The 26,579-nt window shown below is 47.2% G+C and overlaps 1 protein-coding gene across 2 annotated transcripts in view; it reads left to right on the top strand.

Annotated features, from left to right (window-relative positions):
* The first annotated feature begins 587 nt into the window (after positions 1–587).
* The window catches only part of CAPZB (capping actin protein of muscle Z-line subunit beta), a 31,762-nt gene continuing 5,770 nt past the window's right edge, over positions 588–26,579 (top strand). For both annotated transcript variants that reach the window (XM_075277880.1, XM_075277879.1), the window contains exons 1-4: positions 588–735; positions 15,725–15,814; positions 22,118–22,239; positions 22,325–22,438. In XM_075277880.1, the coding sequence (XP_075133981.1) occupies positions 733–735; positions 15,725–15,814; positions 22,118–22,239; positions 22,325–22,438 (329 nt within the window). In that variant the 5' untranslated portion in view covers positions 588–732. The remainder of the gene's footprint in view (positions 736–15,724; positions 15,815–22,117; positions 22,240–22,324; positions 22,439–26,579) is intronic.

Below are 26,579 nucleotides of genomic sequence, written 5' to 3'. Positions count from 1 at the left end.
TTAGTATTCTATTATAAGGATGATTATAGTGACTGTGTTATTGTAGTGGTTATTATTACATTATAGTGATTAGTATACCATGGTGGTTATTATTATATTATAGTGTTTATTTTATATATATATATATATATATATATATATATATATATATATATTATTACATTACATTATATTGAGTATAATAACATAGTGGTTATTATTATGTATATTATTACATTATAGATTAACTTATCATTATATTATTAGTGATGATTATTATTCTAGTAATTCTGATTATAATATAGTGATGATTATAGTCATTATTATATTATAGTGATCATTATGATAATGATTATTATATTGATTATTATTATGGTAATGATGATTATTATATTGATGATTATTGCTATTATATTGATTGTTATTATTATGATGATTCTTCCCCCCCTCCTCCACTACTGTCAGTCTCCTTCTCATTACTATGAACACAGTTGGCCCCGCCCTTCTCCCGCTCAGTCGCTGGCTCCGCCTCCCTGTCAGTGACGTCACGTTCTCCATACTTGGTGATGGCTGGGAGGAGACGCTCTGATTGGCTGACTCGAGAGTGCGGTAGGCGTGTCCGGAGCTCGGGAGCCGCTGACCCGGATGTTCACTCCTAGGTCCTGAGGAAGTGGAGGCGCCGCCGGGCCTACGGGGCACAGCGATACCGAACCGTAACAGCACCGGAGAGCCCGGCCCTCACCCACCGCAGCCATGGTAACGGCAGGGGACGCCCTCCAGTGGGGGGAAGGGTGGACGCCCGCGGGCGATAGTCCGGGATCTGTCTGTTACACTCAGCCCGTGACGTCACCCTGCGGGCACCATGACGACACAGGGGATTAAGGGCGCCTTATAGGGGAGGTTGTGGTCCCGCAGACTCCGTAAATAACATCTGAGTGTGGTATAATGTCCTGTCTGTGTGTAACGCCCGGCCTGTCCCTGTATACTGATCAGGAGCTCTGTATAACACCCTGTACACCCACCTGTCACTATATACAGATCAGGAGCTCTGTATAACACCCTGTGCACAAGCCTGTGCCTGCTGACAGACTAGGACCTCTGTATATTACCCTGTATAGCAGCTTGTCCCAGTATACAGATCAGGAGCTCTGTATAATACCCTGTACACCCACCTGTCACTATATACAGATCAGGAGCTCTGTATAACACCCTGTACACCCACCTGTCACTATATACAGATCAGGACCTCTGTATAACACCCTGTGCACAAGCCTGTGCCTGCTGACAGACTAGGACTAATGTATATTCCCCTGTACACCCACCTGTCACTATATACAGGTTAGGAGCTCTGTATAACACCCTGTGCCTGCTGACAGACTAGGACCTCTGTATATTACCCTGTATAGCAGCTTGTCCCAGTATACAGATCAGGACCTCTGTATAATACCCTGTACAACAGCCTGTCCCAGTATACAGACTAGCACTAATGTATATTACCATGTACACCCACCTGTGACTATATACAGGTTAGGACCTCTGTATATTACCCTGTATAGCAGCTTGTCCCTGTAATTCAGATCAGTACCTCTAAATAACACACTGCACACAGGCCTGTCCCTGTATTCAGACCAGGACTTCTGTATATTACCCTGTACACCCACCTGTCACTATATACAGGTTAGGACCTCTGTATAAAGTCCTGTACACCAGCCTGTCACCATATACAGACTAGGACTTCTGTATATTACCATGTATAGCAGCTTGTCCCTGTAATTCAGATCAGGACCTCTAAATAACACATTGTGCACAGGCCTGTCCCTATATACAGATTAGGACCTCTGTATAGCACCCTGAGCACCAGCCTGTCTCTATATACAGATCAGGATCTCTGTATAACATCCTGTACGCCAGCCTGTCCTTGTATACAGATTAGGACTTTTTTTTTTATTACCCTGAATAGCAGCCTGTCCCTGCATACAGATCAGGACCTCTGTATAACACCCTGTGCTCAAGTCTGTGCCTGCATACAGACTAGGACTTTTGTATATTACCCTGTATAGCAGCTTGTCCCTTTATACAGATCAGGACCTCTAAATAACACACTGCCTATACCTGTATACAGATCAGGACCTCTGTATACAGATCAGGACCTCTGTATACAGATCAGGACCTCTATATACAGATCAGGATCTCTATATACCAGCCTGTCCCTGTATACAGATCAGGATCTCTATATACCAGCCTGTCCCTGTATACAGATCAGAGCCTCTGTATAACATCCTGTCACTCTTGTGTACACTGGCACACCTTTATAAACCACCTGGCGGAGATCATAACATGACCTCTGACCTTTACATGCCATCTAACACCCTTATATGGTCCTTGTATTGATGTCACCAGGGGTTCACACCTGAGGTCACAATGGACAGGTAAACTGACTCTCCTCATGTGGGGGAGTTTCCTGTAATGGTACAGTCCTATCTATTGGCTATGCTCTCCTCATTGTGCTGTACAGCCCTGTGCACACAGCATGCAGAACTCTTACCTACACTGATACAGTGTAACAAACCCTCAGCTATTAAGGTACTAGGTCAAGATGAATTGTTTTGTAGATAGATGTGCACGAGCAGAGGTAATGGATGTGTTGCAGAAAGCAGGACAAGGCTCCACTATGGCCCCAGGACCCCTAACAGGCTACATGTAAGAGTGGAGATTTCCTATTGTCTCACGTGCATGCTATTACTATGTGTTATCAGCCACTTTGCTTTGTATAGGGCCTGGCAGTGGTGTGTGTTGCGTTACAGTGTTGCAGTACTCATGTAAATTCTTATCTGCTCCATTGAATTCCTGGGACTTCCTTGTCTTTGTTCACACTGAGGTTCCTGAATTGCACGGAGGTTATTTAAAGGGGAGTTACAGATTTATGTCTTTGCTTCCTGTTTGCAACTTTTTGTAGTTTCTGCTGCGATTAATTTCCTAGTTTTTCCACGGTGTTCTTGGTTGTTGCTCGCTGTCAATGAACCTGTCAGACCCTAATTCTGTTTACAGCTGAGGGTTTGGTACTGCTGTATCCAGATAAGATCTTCACCTGTGAGTTAAAGGGGGTTTCCAGACTTTATCAGAGGGCCTACACCTGGGAAACTCATAGATGATCTCCCTGAGCTGCTAAATGCTGCTCAGTCCTATCCAAGCAAATGGGGCTGAGCTGCTATACCAAGCTCAGCTACTATACAATATACAGCGCTTTGTTCAGTATGAAGATGCCATAGAGCTGGTGCAAACACTAGGTCTGCAGGGGCCTGGGTCTCAGACCTCCACCAATCTTTGATTGATGACCTATCCTAAGGACAGGTCATCAATTTGTAAGTCTGGAAAATCCCTTTAAGTGCTTCAGCAACACAAATCACTCGTATCCTGTTTTTTTTTTAATGCCCCATTAACATATCCGTTGGGGGAGTCCACTTGGGGAACCTATACGCATTGAAAAGCAGTTACCTGGGAAACCCGCGGACCCATAGACTATAATGGGGTCCGTGTAGTTTCCACTCGGTTTCCGCATGAAACGTGTGGGGATGTTTGTAGGACTTTCCTCTCTGCATGTTTTATGCGGAAACCACACAGACCCCATTATAGTCTATGGGGTCTGTTTAGTTTCTTAGATAACCGCTTTTTATAGCGTATAGGTTTCTGTACGGGGGGTTCCCCAAGCGGACACCCCCAACGGAAACCCGAACGCAGATGTAAACCGGGCCATAGAATTGCCTAGACTGGATACAAATATAACAAACCCACAGCTGTGAGAGGTATCCAGTGTAGACAATCCTCTGTGAACTCTGGACTCCAGACTGATACATTGTAACAAATAGTCAGGACAAGAGAGAGATCTGTAACCAATCTGCAGTTGTGAAAAGTATTGGGGTATGTTTGCAGGCGGATTTAAATGCAGAATACGCCTCAAAATCCGGCTGCAAAAACATCTCTCATTCATTTCAATGGGAGTCGCTCTAATTTTTTTATTTTTTTTTCGCTAGCGATTTTTTTTTCAGTAAAAAAAAAGCAGCACACCCTATCGTCAAGCGAAATCCGTGGCTGGGTCAGCCGCAGCGTCCGTGGCTTGGGACACCTTTCTGCTTAGGTCCATTCATCCGGGCACTGCATCGGCGTCCCGTCACAGGTTTTGTGGTGTGAGCTTAACCCTTAGCTTTTCAGTTTGTAAGCTTTCCAACTTCTGGTTGCAAAAGACACTGATTGTATTCACTGACAGCAAGCAGAGGTCTTGGATAATGGTGAGCTGCTGATGTAAGAGCCTGCCCCGGATTATGCGGCATGTATATACTGCTGATCACATGATCACGTCCTTATTGATCCGATTGGTTGTTTATGGATATGTTTACTGGTGCAGGGCTCTTTAAACGTTGCTCACAGCGATATAAACCCTGGCCGTCAGTGCTGTGCATTATGGGGAATCCTCCTATATAGTAACTTCCTGCTATGGAGGATGTGGGCAGCGCCGGGCACAGGGCTTCCTCCTAGAGTAAGCCGAGGCAGAGCAAGGCTGAGTCCTGCTGTCAGAGCTGCGTGTCTGCTCCTGTCCTCGGCGCCCCCAGGTCCGCGCAGGACATTCCTGGCTCTTTGTCATGGCTTGTGGCTGCTAAAATTGTGTGGCTGCACCCATTGGCACACCTAGATCAGACCTCCTATTGGCACCAGTTAGTTTTAACCCAAATTTCCAGCAAGTCTATTATTTTTCGCCATGTGTGCACCATCACATGTTGTACAAGTGGGAAATGTCACATGCCCTAGACTTGAAACTGCGTCAGACCGGCAGGGATATAATCTGATGACTTGTGTAATTAGATGAGGGTAACGTGTGTGCCCGCTGCACCATTTACCATGTAGTACCAGTGTCCTAGTGTGTGGCTGTGGGGTCACGACGCCAGTGTAGGCCATTACATACAAGACTACAGCTCATAACTATACGGAGATTGCTTAGATTGCAGTTCCCAGACATACCTCTATTACAGGGGGGGGCGCTGCTCTTACTAAGCAATAAGTGGATAATGGAACTGTGATAAGGTGCGTTGCGATGACGGTCGCAGATCTGGATTTCCGATACCAGCCATAGGTGTCACGTGACGTGCCTATTGTGCAATTCGAGTCGCACACCTTTCCCTGCACGTGTCACGCTCCAGTGGCGGTGAATGGATCAAAGACAGGTGAGCCACTTTTCCCATTCACTGTTGCTGGAGCGAGGCCGTTTCTAGCCGCAGCAGATCTGTATCCGATCACACATCCGGCTGCGGGACCCTACGAGTATTGGTGGGGAGAGGTTTTGGGGGTGATTGGCATGTGTATATAATACTACCATATTCCAGGACTTGGGGTGCCATCTGGGTGGGCAGCGGGGCGTCAGGTTCCACATTCCATCGCATTAGTGCTTTCACATCTGCTGTAACCCTACACCCAGCAGTCTCCGCTCAGCCATTTCCATTCTGAACGCCAAAAATAGAGCCCGTGCCCGAATCGCATCTCGGACATCAGGGGAAGGTGAAGTGCAGCAACCATGTAGAGGGGGTGGGAGTATAGGAGATGGATCATCATGGTGGCAGAGGAGTGGGAGATCCCGGATTAAGGACTCTGGTTGTCCCAGTCTTTCCCTAGTAACCAGACTGTCAGACAGGGCGGGGGTGCTGCAGGTTGAGGTGTGTGCGAGTACCGGATTACAGGGTGACCTCCTAGTCTTACCCTATAGATTATTTCGTCTTTTTCCTCTTCTGCTTTTCTCTCCATTTGCATCCTTGTCCCTCGAACAGCACACACCCATGGAAATGAATGGATGCACCTGTAACACTGACTTTGCCGGCGTCCGGCGTCACAGGTGCTTCCATTCATTTCTATGGGTGCGTGCTGTTTGGATCGGCTGATCCGAACAGTGTTCGCTCATCTCTAATTGTTACCCTTTACACAATCGTTTCAGTTCTTTTCCAGGTGACGTCTCCCCATTTTCTATTATATTGTTTTTATGTTCTACTCCATTCACCACTAAAGCTGCATTTACAGTCCTGGCTTCCTGGATGGATGTAGGAAGGTGCATCTCAATGCTGACCCCTACTGGTTTAGTATTGCACAACATTGCATTGTGGGAAATGGAACCCGGCATTTTATAAATGCAGAAAAACATGTTCAGTGACCTCATGTCTTTCACTCCAGTGACCTCCAGAAAAAATTCACTATCTAGGATCAGAGGTGACTAAAGCATACACAAAACCAATTTAGTGTCCCTCCCAAAAGAAAAAATAAAATATAACTTTTATTGATACATTAAAAATGTCCTAAAATTCAGTATTATTCCCTATAAAAGAGAGCACCAATCAAAACTCCACTAGTGCTGTTTGGTGAAGTACCCTAGTATAACTTTAGGAGTCCCAGTACTGGACCATACAAAACACTATGGGGTTAAACTTGCTACTAAATAAGCAGTTCATGGACACCTATATGACAGCAGGACATCTAGTCCCTGGGAAGTTGCCTCTTACAGTGTTCCAGAGACAACTCTCCCTTTTAATTTGTAGCGCTGTCCCTAGGTAAAAGGGCACCTGACCGGTACATGGAGTCACTGCCTGGATAGTCAGCAGCTGTTAACTCCTAACGGTACAAGAAGTCTAATCTCAGTCTCTGCGCGTTTCGTTTGCTGTAAAACTCATCAGGAGACTTCACGATCCCTGCCTATTAGATTCAGGTTTAGATATTAAGTTTAGACACCTCGGTAACGGTGTGCGGTCATAACCGCAGTTCGCGGGACCCTTGTGGTGGGTGCCGCTACTTTCATAAGGTCAGACCTTATGAAATTTGACACCTCAGGATTTGACACTTTCCTTCTGTATTTTGTTCTTTCTATATCTGCCACAGTGCGCTGTGAGAGTTGTAATGTGTACAGGCCTCTACTCCAGTCACCTCCAAAGCTGCATTCACGATTCTTCTACTTCCCTGCACCAAAGTATGCATGAATCCTGCAGAACAAGGGCTCGATACAAGTGGCAAGTAGTGGAATATATGAATGCAGCTCTGGGTGTGAGTAGAGTATAAGACAAGATGCAACTGTGGATGCATGCAAGATAACTCTGGCCTATATCGGAGGGCTCTATACAGTACCCCCATTCCCATTCCTGTCCGTGTAGCCCCCCAGTCTGCCATCACAGGCCTCGTTTGCACTGACATCGCTGCACTCGGGGGAATATTGTAAGAGCCTGCGGGTCGGGTGATGCATAATGCAGAAATGAAGAGGCCTGCATCTTAAAGGGCCGGCAACCCCCACTGTCCTTCACTGCGGCGGTAGTGACCACAGGGCAGGAGGATAAAGTGGCTGATAACAGCTACCAATAGATTGCATTCACTTGTTCTTTAGTCTGCCTCTCCTTAACCTGCTATGGCTGATAACAGGGAACAATAGGTAACATGTCGCTGTCCTACAGGCAGTCTCTCCTTAGCCGGCTGATAACAGGGAGCAATAGAATACCTGTCCTACTACCAGTCTCTCCTAGCCTGAGCTGTCTGATAACAGGGGACAGTAGTAGTGGTTGCGGCCCCCGGTCGGTGCATGACTAGAACGTCTTCACCGCTGGCAGGCAGGCAGTTGTAGGATTCATGCAGTGTGGGTGGAGAATGACCCCCATGAGAAGAGCGGCAATAATGGGATTACCACCCTGCCCCGCCAGCTCTGCTTTTGTCATTAGCCGACATCTTCTAACCAGGGCAAATCCTTGCTCAGACTGACACTGAAACGAAAGACGTGACCTCCTTGCTGTGTTGGGTTCTAATAAGGCAGAGGGGTGCTGGCACTGCCCCTGTACAGTAGTGACCACGGCGGGCACCACATGGGCCAGAGAAGTCACATACCAAGGAGCTGCCGCCTCTCAGCTTTCACTGCTAACCAGAGCTGGAGCTACAACCTGATACCTGACCAGCTCTTCTATTCTGCACATCAGCACATTCCCGCAGCGACCAAACCAGGCCAAGAAGGAGGGGCCAAGAGGAGCCCTGTCTGGTGCCATCCCAAAAGGAGGACTGAAGCTAAAATGTCAGCTGCCCCTTTCACAATGGATATAGTCACTAGCTGCTGCTATCTGTTATCAGCTGGCGACGTCCAGGATAGAATCACAGTGTATGGGGAGGGGGAGATCTGAATCGGGGGTCTTCTGCTAATCCACACTGTATATTGGAGCTGCAACCTTTAAGGACCCCTTTAATTTGTCTCCTCCTGATTCTAATGAGATTGCCAGGATGCATAATACATGAGCAGAGGAGAGCGCAGCACTTATCCTGTAATTCATCCGCAGTCTGGCCTCTCTGTGTGAGGGCAATCTATTGTTCTCTGGTATCGGCCGCAAGCATGCCCTGATTAGGTGCATAGCCCACAGTATACAACTGTAACAAACCCTCAGCCCTGAGAGGTAGGAGCTCACAACCTTTATTCAATCAGCTAATTCGGCTTGTCCACTGCATCCACCTCTCCAAAATCCGTGTATTTTTCACCCTCAATTTAAAGGAGACCTTCCACCAAACCCAACTCTCCCTATTATGTAATAGGCCCTGTTCCACTGATTCCAGGACAGTTGAAATTTTTTCTCTAGCCCCCACCCTTCCTGAGCAATCACTACTGTTGTTTACAGCACCCAATATATTAACTAGGCTCCCTGCTGACAAGTGGGTGTATCCCAGTCTAGGACCGCCCACTAGACAGTGGAGAGCCTAATATAGTGTATTGGGTGCTGAAACTAATAGTAGCGATTGCTCAGGAATGGTGGGGGCTAGAGAAAAAAATCCAACTGTGCCGGAATCAGTGGAGCAGCCTCTATTAAAGGAGGTGCTGGAAGGACCCCTTTAATTCAACTCCTCCGATTCGTAATGAGGTTGCAAGGAACCTGATACGTAATATATGAGTGGAGGAGAAGGCAGCACTTATCCTGTAATACATCTACAATCTATCATCTCTATGTCAGTGCAGTCTATTGTTCCCTGGTATCAGTCAGTATCGTGTTCTGCTCACGGATTGGCTCTCAGAGAATTGCCCGGTCATTGTACAACTGTAACAGACCCTCAGCTGTGACAAGTAGAGGTCACAACCATAGTTTAGCCTGTTCACTGACAGCAAGCAGAGACTGTGAATAAGTCTGGAAGAAATTTACTGATTTTTTTTTTTTTTTTTTTGTATTCAATTTTTTTTTTTTTTTGTAAACTTGGAAACCCTTTAATGTCGCATGGAGGGAGGAGATCGCAGAGCTGCAGGTTTGCTTCAAAGGCGCCAGATCCGACTCCTTCAAAGGTGTATTCTTCTGTAGCTTCATAGGGATGCTACACCCACAGTCCGCAGCGTCTCGTTTCCAGTCTTGAAGGCAGCTTTGGATGTGACTGGAGAACATAGCATGCAACCCGTTCCAGATAGGTGCGGCACACAGGCCGTCCTTTATGATGTGAGGTTTAATGTCGGGATTTTTTTTGTTGCAGCTGTGTACTGCAGGGAGAGCAGCAGGGACGCGGGTTCTGTGCGTGACAATAGGGAGAGCAGTTGGCGTCACTGCGGAATGGTTCCCAGCTGCTGACAGAGGAGAGCGCGTCCAGCCAGGATGCGGAAAACCATCCAAAAGTCATATTGCTTGCAGCAAGGCGTCCTGCCGACCTCATCGCGGATGGGAGTTTTGGCAGCGGATGAAAGGGAAGTCAGATTTCCCCACTGCCTTTAACAAGGGGAGAAAAATGATGCTTAGGAGATCTAAACATCCGTCAGTAAGATAAACATTGGCGCTGTAGTCACCCGCTGCACGTGGATGAGGCAGGGGCTCCGCTCACCTCCCCCCCGCTCCTCTGACATAACCTGCAGCTGTGTTCCCAGGATGCTATGTCCAAGGCTCTGAGCCTTGTATCTGCCCCCCTGTAAACAGCCCAACTCTTCATATCTGCTCCCATATACAGCTCTGTACCCATATCGGCCCCCTGTGCATATCCCTGAACCTTGTATCTGCCCCCTGTATACAGCCCTGTTCCTTGTTTCTGCCCCTTTTGTATAGCCCTGCTGCTCTGTGTATTGCTCCTGCTTTTTTTGCTTCTAGTATCTGCCCCTGTATTCATCCCTGTGTATGGGAAATGTCACTCAGGGCACTTGTCAAACAGCATTAAATGTAAGCGTTCCCGTCCATCACTGCGGTGCTCAGGATAAAGACGTATTTACATTCCTGCGGGTTACAATACACTGCCCAGCTGGCACCGACACCCTGCAACAGCTCATCACTGAGTGTACAATGTATGGACACTGCACAGTACCACTTCTCTTATTCTGTATATATAGACACTGCACAGTACCACTTCTCTTATTCTGTATATATAGACACTGCACAGTACCACTTCTCTTATTCTGTATATAGGACACTGCACAGTACCACTTCTCTTGTCCTGTATATATGGACACTGCACAGTACCACTTCTCCTGTCCTGTATATATGGACACTGCACAGTACCACTTCTCTTATTCTGTATATATGGACACTGCACAGTACCACTTCTCTTATTCTGTATATATAGACACTGCACAGTACCACTTCTCTTGTCCTGTATATATGGACACTGCACAGTACCACTTCTCTTGTCCTGTATATATGGACACTGCACAGTACCACTTCTCTTGTCCTGTATACTGGTGTAACCCTCAGTATCTGCTCTTATTCTGTATATATACTGTATATATACACTGCACAGTACCACTTCTCTTATTCTGTATATATGGACACTGCACAGTACCACTTCTCTTGTCCTGTATATATGGACACTGCACAGTACCACTTCTCTAGTCCTGTATATATGGACACTACACAGTACCACTTCTCTTGTCCTGTATACTGGTGTAATTCTCAGTATCTGCTCTTATTCTGTATATATGGACACTGCACAGTACCACTTCTCTTATTCTGTATATATGGACACTGCACAGTACCACTTCTCCTGTCCTGTATACTGGTGTAATTCTCAGTATCTGCTCTTATTCTGTATATATGGACACTGCACAGTACCACTTCTCTTGTCCTGTATACTGGTGTAATTCTCAGTATCTGCTCTTATTCTGTATATATGGACACTGCACAGTACCACTTCTCTTGTCCTGTATACTGGTGTAATTCTCAGTATCTGCTCTTATTCTGTATATATGGACACTGCACAGTACCACTTCTCTTGTCCTGTATACTGGTGTAATTCTCAGTATCTGCTCTTATTCTGTATATAGGACACTGCACAGTACCACTTCTCTTATTCTGTATATATGGACACTGCACAGTACCACTTCTCTTATTCTGTATATATGGACACTGCACAGTACCACTTCTCTTGTCCTGTATACTGGTGTAATTCTCAGTATCTGCTCTTATTCTGTATATATGGACACTGCACAGTACCACTTCTCTTGTCCTGTATACTGGTGTAATTCTCAGTATCTGCTCTTATTCTGTACATATGGACACTGCACAGTACCACTTCTCTTATTCTGTATACTGGGTGTAATACTCAGTATCTGCTCTTATTCTGTATATATGGACACTGCACAGTACCACTTCTCTTATTCTGTATACTGGGTGTAATACTCAGTATCTGCTCTTATTCTGTATATATGGACACTGCACAGTACCACTTCTCTTATTCTGTATACTGGTGTAATTCTCAGTATCTGCTCTTATTCTGTACATATGGACACTGCACAGTACCACTTCTCTTATTCTGTATACTGGGTGTAATACTCAGTATCTGCTCTTATTCTGTATATATGGACACTGCACAGTACCACTTCTCCTGTCCTGTATACTGGTGTAATTCTCAGTATCTGCTCTTATTCTGTATATATGGACACTGCACAGTACCACTTCTCTTGTCCTGTATACTGGTGTAACCCTCAGTATCTGCTCTTATTCTGTATATATACTGTATATATACACTGCACAGTACCACTTCTCTTATTCTGTATATATGGACACTGCACAGTACCACTTCTCTTATTCTGTATATATATACACTGCACAGTACCACTTCTCTTATTCTGTATACATGGACACTGCACAGTACCACTTCTCTTTTCCTGTATACTGGTGTAATTCTCAGTATCTGCTCTTATTCTGTATATATGGACACTGCACAGTACCACTTCTCTAGTCCTGTATATATGGACACTACACAGTACCACTTCTCCTCTCCTGTATACTGGGGGTAATTCTCAGTATCTGCTCTTATTCTGTATATAGGACACTGCACAGTACCACTTCTCTTGTCCTGTATATATGGACACTGCACAGTACCACTTCTCTTGTCCTGTATACTGGGTGTAATTCTCAGTATCTGCTCTTATCCTGTATATATGGACACTGCACAGTACCACTTCTCTTGTCCTGTATACTGGGTGTAATTCTCAGTATCTGCTCTTATTCTGTATATATGGACACTGCACAGTACCACTTCTCTTATTCTGTATATATGGACACTGCACAGTACCACTTCTCTTGTCCTGTATACTGGTGTAATTCTCAGTATCTGCTCTTATTCTGTACATATGAACACTGCACAGTACCACTTCTCTTATTCTGTATACTGGGTGTAATACTCAGTATCTGCTCTTATTCTGTATATATGGACACTGCCCAGTACCACTTCTCTTGTCCTGTATACTAGTGTAATTCTCAGTATCTGCTCTTATTCTGTGTATATGGACACTGCACAGTACCACTTCTCTTATTCTGTATATATGGACACTGCACAGTACCACTTCTCTTGTCCTGTATACTGGGTGTAATTCTCAGTATCTGCTCTTATTCTGTATATATGGACACTGCACAGTACCACTTCTCCTGTCCTGTATACTGGGTGTAATTCTCAGTATCTGCTCTTATTCTGTATATATGGACACTGCACAGTACCACTTCTCCTGTCCTGTATACTGGTGTAATTCTCAGTATCTGCTCTTATTCTGTATATATGGACACTGCACAGTACCACTTCTCTTGTCCTGTATACTGGTGTAATTCTCAGTATCTGCTCTTATTCTGTATATATGGACACTGCACAGTACCACTTCTCTTGTCCTGTATACTGGTGTAATTCTCAGTATCTGCTCTTATTCTGTATATATGGACACTGCACAGTACCACTTCTCTAGTCCTGTATATATGGACACTACACAGTACCACTTCTCCTCTCCTGTATACTGGGGGTAATTCTCAGTATCTGCTCTTATTCTGTATATAGGACACTGCACAGTACCACTTCTCCTGTCCTGTATACTGGTGTAATTCTCAGTATCTGCTCTTATTCTGTATATAGGACACTGCACAGTACCACTTCTCCTGTCCTGTATACTGGTGTAATTCTCAGTATCTGCTCTTATTCTGTATATAGGACACTGCACAGTACCACTTCTCTTGTCCTGTATACTGGGTGTAATTCTCAGTATCTGCTCTTATTCTGTATATATGGACACTGCACAGTACCACTTCTCTTATTCTGTATATAGGACACTGCACAGTACCATTTCTCTTATTCTGTATATAGGACACTGCACAGTACCACTTCTCTTGTCCTGTATATAGGACACTGCACAGTACCACTTCTCCTGTATGCAGAGGTTACTTTAGTGTTAGTAACCTTTATCCCATGTAGTAAGTGCCTAGGACGTCTTCCATCTTGTGGAGCTTGGCTCGGTGCGTTGTGTAATCTGGTAATGCTGCTGTGATTCCTTTGATCATCGTCAGATTTTGCTGATTGGTGCCGCCCTGCGTCTCTGCCAGGTCAGAGCAGAGATTTTCTGGGTCACATAGCACCTGGCGCCTGATAACATCAGGAAATGAATGCAGGCAGGGAAATGGAGCCAGTGTATGGGAACCCAGGAGTCAGTGCATAGTCATCCCTCACCCCCAGGGCTGCCTCCATCTCTGCAGCTGCAAGGAGTTCTCCTGAGAAGGGGCTGCAAGTCATGTGGGGGTCATCAGCTGGTGGGAAAGGGGTGTGAATATATATCTTATCCTGTACATGTAAATACTGCACAGTACCACTTCTCTTGTCCTATATACTGGGTGTAATTCTCAGTCAGGGCACAGTGCCAAGATGCAAGTAGAAGTACAGTATTACGGATGCCAGTGCCACATAAACTGGAAGTCATTTTAACTATTGCTGCAGTACTGACACTATGCGGCGCCTCTCTGTATACACAGGGGTGCACTTTTAGTGGCCTCATCAGTCTCGCCAGGTGTAAGCTCAGGTAGTACTGCACTGTGTCCTATGGTATTGCTCATACACAACAGTAATGTGCCCATCCAGTGCCTACTGTGTGCATCCCAGCAGACTGCTAGCACTGGGGTTGTGTGAGTTTATAGACTCTGTATACAGTATGGGAACTCCACTCTGTGGGTGTATAATCTTTTTATAAGGTGTGGCTGGTGCACTGAATGGATTGTGAGCACTGCACTGTGTGGGTGTATTAGTATAAATTGTGAGCACTACACGGTATAGTTGTGTAGGCTCTGTGTAAGGTGTAGCCTTCATTGTGTAGATGTGTAGGCTCTGTGTAAGGTGTGGGCACTGCATTGTGTAGATGTGTAGGCTCTGTGTAAGGTGTAGGCACTGCACGGTATAGATGTGTAGGCTCTGTGTAAGGTGTGTGCACTGCATTGTGTAGAGGTGTAGGCTCTGTGTAAGGTGTAGGCACTGCATTGTGTAGGCTCTGTGTAAGGTGTGTGCACTGCACGGTGTAGAGGTGTAGGCTCTGTGTAAGGTGTAGGCACTGCATTGTGTAGGCTCTGTGTAAGGTGTGTGCACTGCACGGTGTAGAGGTGTAGGCTCTGTGTAAGGTGTAGGCACTGCATTGTGTAGGCTCTGTGTAAGGTGTGTGCACTGCACGGTGTAGATGTGTAGGCTGTATATAAGGTATAGGCACTGCACCGTATAGATGTGTAGGATCTCTGTTAGGTGTGTGCACTGCATGGTGTAGAGGTGTAGGCTCTATATAAGGCATAGGCACTGCACGGTGTAGGCTCTGTACTATGATGTGGGTACTGCACGGTGTATATTTGTAGGTTCTGTATAACACCCCTCTTGCCAGAGCTCCTTTGGTCCTGGTGTGCACATGATGGCTTTCAAGGTCTCACCTAGTTAAGCCGCTCCTATATCTGGTAATCCCACCTTGTACAGCGCTTGTCTGGGCTCTGCCAGAGAGCAGCTATTCCCTCCTTTACCTGGCTTTGGCTTCCACCCTTCCTTACTTGGTTATGTAACACATTCCCTCCCCCTTTCTTACATGGTTTTTGTCCCCCCGCGCCCTGGCTCCTCTTACCAGTGCTCCTCTGGTCCTGGTGTGCACAGCCAAGAACTCCATTGCTTCATTAGATGACAAGAGCATGGCCGGGCAGCCTAGTACAGATAGCTGAGGGTGTGCGCTTGGCAGGTCTGTGGGTATATGCTGCCAGGCCCTGGGGTCATCTACAGTAAGAGCTGATTCCTAACTGACCCCGTCATATCTCTGGTGTACCAGGGAGCTGCTCAGGAGACCAGCGCCACCTGCTGGAAGATGCTGTCATAGCCTCCCCCTATCCTAACACTTGCTGGATAGAGGGCGACGCAGATAAAATATTGCTGGGACTGCGGCCTTGTCTCATGTATATAGTGTTTGATTTTCAGACTTTTGATGATGGTCTAATTTATAATCTTATATTTTCTGTTGCAGAGTGACCAGCAGTTGGACTGTGCCTTGGATTTGATGAGGCGTCTCCCTCCCCAACAGATTGAGAAGAACCTCAGTGACCTCATTGACTTGGTAAGAACCCGCTCCTCTGTCTGTAAGATATTTTATAATATGGCCCTCTGCTCCGCCCGTCCTAGGTCTGGTTATGGCCCTCTGCTCCGCCCGTCCTAGGTCTGGTTATGGCCCTCTGCTCCGCCCGTCCTAGGTCTGGTTATGGCCCTCTGCTCCGCCCGTCCTAGGTCTGGTTATGGCCCTCTGCTCCGCCCGTCCTAGGTCTGGTTATGGCCCTCTGCTCCGCCCGTCCTAGGTCTGGTTATGGCCCTCTGCTCCGCCCGTCCTAGGTCTGGTTATGGCCCTCTGCTCCGCCCGTCCTAGGTCTGGTTATGGCCCTCTGCTCCGCCCGTCCTAGGTCTGGTTATGGCCCTCTGCTCCGCCCGTCCTAGGTCTGGTTATGGCCCTCTGTTCCGCCCGTCCTAGGTCTGGTTATGGCCCTCTGCTCCGCCCGTCCTAGGTCTGGTTATGGCCCTCTGCTCCGCCCGTCCTAGGTCTGGTTATGGCCCTCTGCTCCGCCCGTCCTAGGTCTGGTTATGGCCCTCTGCTCCGCCCGTCCTAGGTCTGGTTATGGCCCTCTGCTCCGCCCGTCCTAGGTCTGGTTATGGCCCTCTGCTCCGCCCGTCCTAGGTCTGGTTATGGCCCTCTGCTCCGCCCGTCCTAGGTCTGGTTATGGCCCTCTGCTCCGCCCGTCCTAGGTCTGGTTATGGCCCTCTGCTCCGCCCGTCCTAGGTCTGGTTATGGCCCTCTGCTCCGCCCGTCCTAGGTCTGGTTATGGCCCTCTGCTCCGCCCGTCCTAGGTCTGGTTATGGCCCTCTGCTCCGCCCGTCCTAGGTCTGGTTATGGCCCTCTGCTCCGCCCGTCCTAGGTCTGGTTATGGCCCTCTGCTCCGCCCGTCCTAGGTCTGGTTATGGCCCTCTGCTCCGCCCGTCCTAGGTCTGGTTATGGCCCTCTGCTCCGCCCGTCCTAGGTCTGGTTATGGCCCTCTGCTCCGCCCGTCCTAGGTCTGGTTATGGCCCTCTGCTCCGCCCGTCCTAGGTCTGGTTATGGCCCTCTGCTCCGCCCGTCCTAGGTCTGGTTATGGCCCTCTGCTCCGCCCGTCCTAGGTCTGGTTATGGCCCTCTGCTCCGCCCGTCCTAGGTCTGGTTATGGCCCTCTGCTCCGCCCGTCCTAGGTCTGGTTATGGCCCTCTGCTCCGCCCGTCCTAGGTCTGGTTATGGCCCTCTGCTCCGCCCATCCTAGGTCTGGTTATGGCCCTCTGCTCCGCCCGTCCTAGGTCTGGTTATGGCCCTCTGCTCCGCCCGTCCTAGGTCTGGTTATGGCCCTCTGTTCCGCCAGTCCTAGGTCTGGTTATGGCCCTCTGCTCCGCCCGTCCTAGGTCTGGTTATGTCCCTCTGCTCCGCCCGTCCTAGGTCTGGGTATGGCCCTCTGCTCTGCCCGTCCTAGGTCTGGTTATGGCCGTCTGGTCCCATCCTGCAAGGCGGTTGTACTACTACATCATTACTGAGGCGTCTTATCTTACATTATACAGGCGGTGTCTTTGTTGCCCCCATCAGGCAGGACTTTGATGCCAACCTGTCCAGTGAGAGACTGATAAACCAGTGTGATCTGTGAGCGGCGGCCTCCACGCAGTGTTCCCAGACTGTTTACCGTCATTAGTAAAGCCTCCTGGCACGGCCGCCGTCACGTTCCTGGCGCTGATAATTAGATCACATTAGCCGCCCTGTCAGTCTGACATCTTGTGATCCACAGAGGCAGGGGCAGGGGTGAGAGCGTGACTGGAGCGAGACAGACAAGAATGAAGTCAGAGCGCTCACTCAGATCCTCTTAATGAAGCCCTGCATTGTGGTCTTTATCCCAGGATGAAAAGTGGCTTCAGGTAGAATGGGGTCACCCCCAACTATGACCATTAACATACACCATGAAAGCCCATCTCAAGGGGGCTTCTGTCGTGGCTTATAGGGCCTATTTTCCTTATACTTTAATTTTTGTGTCTTGTCTATGCAACTCTTACTCCAGGTCACTATGGGCCCCCCAGCCTACTGTATCCAGGTGGACTCTCGCCCTGTATCTCTAAATCCATATAGCTTAACCCATCATGGCCAGGATATATGTATTGCCCCTTGACCTGCTTATTTAATGGATTGTTTATACACTGCTCAAAAAAATAAAGGGAACCCTCCAATAACACCTCCTAGATCTGAATAATTTGTTCTGTACAAAGTTGAATGTGATGACAACAAAATCACACAAAAACCATCCATGGAAATCACATTTATTAACCAATGGAGGCCTGGATTTGGAGTCGCCCCCAGAATTAAAGTGGAAAAACACACTGCAGGCCGATCCAACTTTGATGTACTGTAGTAGTGTGTGTGGCCTCCACGTGCCTGTATGACCTCCCTACAAGGCCTGGGCAGCTCCTGATGAGGTTGTGGATGGTCTCCTGAGGGATCTCCTCCCAGACCTGGACTAAAGCATCTGCCAACTCCTGGACAGTCTGTGGTGCATCGTGATGTTGGTGGATGGAGCGAGACATGATGTCCCAGATGTGCTCAATCAAATTCAGGTCTGGGAAATGGACAGACCAGTCCTTAGCTTCAATGCCTTCATCTTGCAGGAACTGCTGACACACTCCAGCCACATGAGGTCTGACATTGTCCTGCATTAGGAGGAACCCAGGGCCAACCGCACCAGCATATGGTCTCACAAGGGGTCTGAAGATCTCATCTTGGTACCTAATGGCAGTCAGGCTACCTCTGGCGAGGACATAGAGGGCCACCCCACACCATTACTGACACACTGCCAAACCGGTCATGCTGAAGGATGTTGCAAGCAGCAGATCGCTCTCCACGGCATCTCCAGACTCTGTCACGTGCTCAGTGTGAACCTGCTTTCATCTGTGAAGAGCACAGGGCACCAGTGGCGAAGTTACCAATCCTGGTGTTCTGTGGCAAATGCCAAGCGTCCTGCACGGTGTTGGGGTGTGAGCACAGCCCCCATCTGTGGATGTCAGGCCCTCATACCATCCTTATGGAGTCGGTTTCTAACATTGCACATTTGTGACCTGCTGGAGGTCATTTTGCAGTGCTCCTCCTGTTCCTCCTTGCACAAAGGCGGAGATAACGGTCCTGCTGCTGGGTTGTTTCCCTCCTATGGCCCCCTCCACGTCCTCTGGTGTACTGGCCTGTCTCCTGGTAGCGCCTCCACCCTCCGGACACTGCGCTGACAGACACAGCAAACCTTCTTGCCACAGCTCACATTGATGTGCCACCCTGAGCCACTTGTGTGAGTTGTAGAGTGTGAAAGCACAACCAACATTCAAAAGTGACCAAAACATCAGCCAGAAAGCATTGGTACTGAGATGTGGTCTGTGGTCCCCACCTGCAGACCCCTCCTTTATTGAGTGTGTCTCCATAATTGCCAATAATTTCCATCTGTTGTCTATTCCATTTGCAGAACAGCAGGTGAAAGTGATTGTCAGTCAGTGCTGCTTGGAGTTACATTGTGTTACTTAAGTGTTCCCTTTATGTATTTGAGCAGTGTACATTCTTCTGTACAAGAACTTACATTAGTTATCAGTAATCCCACCTACACTAGGGATCAGTTCCTTACCAGGTTTCACTCGTTCCTTGGTTATCACCTCTTACCGTCTCCCCTTTAGCTAGTTATGTCGCACATCCCCCCCCCTTGTTTGGTTGTGCCCCCTATCTCCTGCTTCGTTACCAGGTTGTGTCCCCCATTTTCTTACCGTCTGCTCCCCTGTTCTGCTGACTGTCCAATGCCTGCACGTCCCCTGGTGTCTCTAGTGTTCCTTCTTTCGTCCTCTTGTTCCCCACACATGGCATTCGGGTACTGGGTCTACGTTTTCCCTTCACATGTTTCCTTCATACATCACTACTGCACTTAAATGTTGTAGGAGGAGAGCGATTGAAAGAAACCTCAGGGGCTCCATTGTAAGGAGATCTATAAAGCCGTGTCTGAGCCTCCTGTCCACTTCCCACCTGTCAGCCGTGACCGGGTGGATGCTTTCATTTCCCTCTTGGTCCATATCCCAGCTCGCCATCTCTGCAGGTATCTGGTTTCTGCCCTGGACAATGGCCGCAGTCTTGTACGATCGGTTTGCAAGTGGTTAAGTTTAATTAACTTTTGTTCAGATACCTGGCTGAGTGAAGTGGGGAGGGGGCCGCGGCTCCAGGTACGACAAGAGAAACCTTGTTCCACACACGGCTATCAGAATCTCATTAACTTCTTTCAATTTGTCTTCTCTTTGTATTCCACCTCTTTGAATGTCCCCTGAAGACTTTCTGAAGTTTCATTGTTACCCCCACCCCACCCTTGCCCACAACCTCCAGAGATTTCTGTACCCTTTACCACCCATTCTCTCAGTGCTGATAGGCGATCTTTCCACACACAACACTCATACATGACCTGTACATGCTCTTAGCCCACCCAAGTATGAGACCCCCAGCACCAGGTACATTACAATCCGTCTATAGTGAGAGTGGCCATTGTCTTTGGGTTGCTAAATTCATGTCATGTTGAGTCCATGAACAATAGAGTCACTGTGTACATATATTATATGATCAGCAATGTATAATACTCCAGAGCTGCGCTCACTATTCTGCTGGTGCAGTCACTGTGTACATACATTACATTACTTATCCTGTACTGATCCTGAGTTATATCCTGTATTATACTCCAGAGCTGCACTCACTATTCTGCTGGTGCAGTCACTGTGTACATACATTACATTACTTATCCTGTACTGATCCTGAGTTACTTCCTGTATTATACTCCAGAGCTGCACTCACTATACTGCTGGTGCAGTCACTGTGTACATACATTACATTACTTATCCGGTACTGATCCTGAGTTACATCCTGTATTATACTCCAGAGCTGCGCTCACTATTCTGCTGGTACAGTCACTGTGTACATACATTACATTACTTATCCTGTACTGATCCTGAGTTACATCCTGTATTATACTCCAGAGCTGCACTCACTATTCTGCTGGTACAGTCACTGTGTACATACATTACATTACTTATCCTGTACTGATCCTGAGTTACTTCCTGTATTATACTCCAGAGCTGCACTCACTATACTGCTGGTGCAGTCACTGTGTACATACATTACATTACTTATCCTGTACTGATCCTGAGTTACATCCTGTATTATACTCCAGAGCTGCACTCACTATTCTGCTGGTACAGTCACTGTGTACATACATTACATTACTTATCCTGTACTGATCCTGAGTTACTTCCTGTATTATACTCCAGAGCTGCACTCACTATACTGCTGGTGCAGTCACTGTGTACATACATTACATTACTTATCCTGTACTGATCCTGAGTTACTTCCTGTATTATACTCCAGAGCTGCACTCACTATACTGCTGGTGCAGTCACTGTGTACATACATTACATTACTTATCCTGTACTGATCCTGAGTTACATCCTGTATTATACTCCAGAGCTGCGCTCACTATTCTGCTGGTGCAGTCACTGTGTACATACATTACATTACTTATCCTGTACTGATCCTGAGTTACATCCTGTATTATACTCCAGAGCTGCACTCACTATAAAATACACTACTTACCTTGTTCAGATCTTGAGTTGCAGCTTGTAATATACTCCAGAGCTGCACTCAGTCTTCTGCCATTTGGTATTGGAAACAGTCAGCAGGTTTGTTGACAGACACACCCATGACTGTAGAGAGTAAAGACAACACTTTCCCGGGAGATAATCACCAGAGCCAATCGTGTGCAGCCATGAACCCTGTGGCCATATGGCCACCATAATAGTAGGTGTGCCGCTCCTGCTCTTACAACTGTAACCACACAATGGGGAATGTTCCATATAACACAAGAACAGATTTTTCTTTTGACTTGTTGGAGATTTGTGTCATTCTGGATAATGTTGGGTTTTGAAGGGTTAAGTGCCCCCCCCTCCCCCAATTCCTCCAGACTGAGCTAATTAGGCATCTGCCCAGGACAGGACGCAGAGCGGAGGAATGTGCGCCGGGCTCTGGGCTCACTAATCGCTGAGCATTCCTCTTTTATTAGGAGCTGGAGGAAGTCGGTGGGCAGAGCGCCGCGCGCCTTTGATGTCTGCTTTGTACACGCTTTAGAAACATGAGTATGGAAATGAAATAACCCGCTATCATGTTAACAGCGCCCTCTGTGCTCCGCAGGGATTTTGCTCTGCTTAATCTGTCATTTTTAGTCCTCTCACTTTACACCTTGCTGCAAATCAGTTGTTGATCCCTTTACGGCTTGCCGCAAAGTATCACTGAGGCGTCTTGTTTTCTGCAGGTACCCAGTCTCTGTGAAGATCTCCTGTCTTCAGTCGACCAGCCCCTGAAAATCGCCCGAGATAAGGTGGTGGGCAAAGACTATCTGTTGTGTGATTATAACAGAGATGGCGACTCCTACAGGTAAGGCACGGTACTTCAGGTGTAACGATCCGCCCCCCTCACCTCGAATGCTCCTTCACCGCACCTCCTCTCTTCTCACCCACAGGTCACCGTGGAGCAATAAGTACGACCCGCCCTTGGAAGATGGAGCCATGCCGTCCGCTCGTCTGCGCAAACTGGAGGTGGAAGCCAACAACGCCTTCGACCAGTACCGAGACCTGTAGGTTCTCCTCCTCTGTGTGGCGGGGGAGGAGGGCGCTCGGAGCAGCTGCCTGCTCTGCTATGTCTTATAAAGCAGAGCTCGGTGTGTGGGATGATGATTAAATCCAGATTCCTTTGTTTGGGACTCGAGCACCAGGGTAACACAGGAACGATGGGCTCGGACTCAGCGCAGACAGTGTGATGTCATTATGAGGTCATGGCTCCCAAACGATGAGTGCGGTCTCCACATCACACTCCCCCCTGAACATCGCACAAGCGTTTCTCCAGCTGCCTGGGCAGAGTGTGAGGCTGAGTGTTGGGCCCTGGGGACAGGGCCGGGGGTTAGGCAGCGCTTTGTATTCTTCTTTTTACGTTTTTTTTTAAATGTTTTGTTTCCTATGGAGATCTGAACACAACCTGCGGTCAGGAATCTGCCCACGGCTCCAGGAATTAACACGGAGGAAGGGGTGGGGGTGACATAAATATGAGCCCCCCCCCCCCCCCCTCTCTCCCAAACCTGAGATATATATGATTCATGCTGCACCTCCTTACAGTGTCAGGACAGGAGAGCTCACTACTGCCCCCTTTACCTAGAAGAATTCTGACAACCACTGACATGCAATCATCTAATATATATAAGCCCGGGTCTATATTACAAAGTGACCATTCATGATTAAACATAAATTTAGGAAAGGATTAAAGCTGCACCCACAGTTCTGCTGGATGGTACTGGAAACAGTCAGCAAGCTGGTGGAGAACCGTTCCTTAATAGCTTATAAGTGCCTATAATGCATTCTGGCAGTTTTTGCTTCACAAGAGCTTGGGCAAAATGTGAAATGCAAATTACTAGAACAAAGTCTATGAACATAGAAGAAGCTGAACAGGCAGGGGATGCTGTAAGATTTCAGCTGTGAAGTTGCAACTATTGAGTGCAGCTCTGGGGGTATAATACAGGATGTAACTTAGGATAGGATAAGTAATGTAATGTATGTACACAGTGACTGTACCAGCAGAATAGTGAGTGCAGCTCTGGAGTATCATACAGGATGTAACTCAGGATCAGTACAGGATAAGTAATGTAATGTATGTACACAGTGACTGTACCAGCAGAATAGTGAGCGCAGCTCTGCAGTATAATACAGGATGTAACTCAGGATCAGTACAGGATAAGTAATGTAATGTATGTACACAGTGACTGTACCAGCAGAATAGTGAGCGCAGCTCTGGAGTATAATACAGGATGTAACTCAGGATCAGTACAGGATAAGTAATGTAATGTATGTACACAGTGACTGTACCAGCAGAATAGTGAGTGCAGCTCTGGAGTATCATACAGGATGTAACTCAGGATCAGTACAGGATAAGTAATGTAATGTATGTACACAGTGACTGTACCAGCAGAATAGTGAGCGCAGCTCTGCAGTATAATACAGGATGTAACTCAGGATCAGTACAGGATAAGTAATGTAATGTATGTACACAGTGACTGTACCAGCAGAATAGTGAGCGCAGCTCTGGAGTATAATACAGGATGTAACTCAGGATCAGTACAGGATAAGTAATGTAATGTATGTACACAGTGACTGTACCAGCAGAATAGTGAGCGCAGCTCTGGAGTATAATACAGGATAAGTAATGTAATGTATGTACACAGTGACTGTACCAGCAGAATAGTGAGTGCAGCTCTGGAGTATAATACAGGATGTAACTCAGAATCAGTACAGGATAAGTAATGTAGTGTATGTACACAGTGACTGTACCAGCAGAATAGTGAGCGCAGCTCTGGAGTATAATACAGGATGTAACTCAGGATCAGTACAGGATAAGTAATGTAATGTATATACATAGTGACTGTACCAGCAGAATAGTGAGTGCAGCTCTGGAGTATAATACAGGATGTAACTCAGGATCAGTACAGGATAAATAATGTAATGTATGTACACAGTGCCTGTACCAGCAGAATAGTGAGCGCAGCTCTGGAGTATAATACAGAATGTAACTCAGGATCAGTACAGGATAAGTAATGTAATGTATGTACACAGTGACTGTACCAGCAGAATAGTGAGTGCAGCTCTGGAGTATAATACAGGAAGAAACTCAGGATCAGTACAGGATAAGTAATGTAATGTATGTACACAGTGCCTGTACCAGCAGAATAGTGAGCGCAGCTCTGGAGTATAATACAGAATGTAACTCAGGATCAGTACAGGATAAGTAATGTAATGTATGTACACAGTGACTGCACCAGCAGAATAGTGAGCGCAGCTCTGGAGTATAATACAGGATGTAACTCAGGATCAGTACAGGATACGTAATGTAATGTATGTACACAGTGACTGTACCAGCAGAATAGTGAGTGCAGCTCTGGAGTATAATACAGGATGTAACTCAGGATCAGTACAGGATAAGTAATGTATGTACACAGTGACTGTAGCAGCAGAATAGTGAGTGCAGCTCTGGAGTATAATACAGGATAAGTAATGTAATGTATATACACAGTGACTGCACCAGCAGAATAGTGAGCGCAGCTCTGGAGTATAATACAGGATATAACTCAGGATCAGTACAGGATAAGTAATGTAATGTATATACACAGTGACTGTACCAGCAGAATAGTGAGTACAGCTCTGGGGTATAATACAGGATGTAACTCAGGATCAGTACAGGATAAGTAATGTAATGTATGTACACAGTGACTGTACCAGCAGAATAGTGAGCGCAGCTCTGGAGTATAATACAGGATGTAACTCAGGATCAGTACAGGATAAGTAATGTAATGTATGTACACAGTGACTGTTCCAGCAGAATAGTGAGCGCAGCTCTGGATTGTAGTACAGGTGCGGCTTCATCCTTTATGGACAGGTTAACACAGGCTTGGTGACCCCTCCTACTAATTTCACGCGGATACAATTACATGAGATGGGCTGATGTGATATGTTATTGTATGCTAGGAGTTGTAGTTCCTCCATAGCTGAGGCCACAGCTTTCCCATTGTCCTTAGGATAGTATGTAGTGTTGTAGTCCTTGTCTGCAGAGTGTTCAGACAGTGCAGGATCCATCTGGTGTGAGCCGGGGACATGACATGATGCTCAGATTTCAGCGTTCCAGCCTTGCAGATGTTTGCTGAGCTCCAGGCAGCTGGCTCTGTCTCTTCTCTGACTCCAGGCCCTTGGCATGTCTTCGGGGAGGGGGGGGCAGTGCACCTGTGCAGGCCAGATAGAGTTTCACTACTTATACCTGATAGGAGCCGGCTGGCGCCATTTTGGGTCGCCAATCATTCTGTGGTCAGCAGCAGATGTTCCCAGCAGGCGCCTCTAGGAGAGGTAGCAGCAGAGTTACAGTATAGGTTGGGAACATGAAGTATCATGACATATGGGGAACTACAAGTTCCAACCAGGGTTTGTACTGTATCTGGCTTCCAGGGCATGGACTAGATGGGGTTGGCTACTGACTACTGAATGCCTGCCACTGGCTAAGTGATGACATTTATTGCTGCTGCTAGGGGGGATCACAGATAGTGGGGCTATGGCGGAAACCTCTATATCACCCTGCAATGAGGAGTGTTCATAGGCCGATTTTGAGGAGCTCATGTAGATTGTGGGCTCTAAGTGGTTAATGGATAACAAGTACAGGAGCAGTTTACTATAAAGAAAGATGTGACACAGGATAAGACATGCAGATGCCTCAGGGGTACAGGACATTGTCATGATGACATTTGGGGTACAGAATGATGTCACCCTGACACTTTGGGGGACAATCCAATTTCACGCTGACACTTGGGGTACAGGAAAATGACACACTGACACTTGGGGTACAGGACAATGACACTTGGGGTACAGGACAATGACACGTGGGGTACAGGACAATGACACACTGACACTTGGGGTACAGGACAATGACACGCTGACACTTGGGGTACAGGACAATGACACTTGGGGTACAGGACAATGACACACTGACACTTGGGGTACAGGACAACGGTGACACTCGGGCAGTCCAAGGCACTCTTGCACCTGGGACAAACCAATGACACTTGGGGGACAGGAGAATGACACTTGGGGGACAGTCCAATGACACTTGGGGGACAGGAGAATGACCTGCAGATGCTTCGGGAGGACTGGATGGTGACACATTTGGGAGAGATAGGACAATGCCATTCT

Source organism: Leptodactylus fuscus, chromosome 6 (genome assembly GCF_031893055.1).
Source record: "Leptodactylus fuscus isolate aLepFus1 chromosome 6, aLepFus1.hap2, whole genome shotgun sequence".
NCBI classification, from domain to species: domain Eukaryota; kingdom Metazoa; phylum Chordata; class Amphibia; order Anura; family Leptodactylidae; genus Leptodactylus; species Leptodactylus fuscus.
The sequence above is the reverse complement of the archived record's forward strand: the minus strand, read 5'-3'. Positions and strand labels throughout refer to the sequence as shown.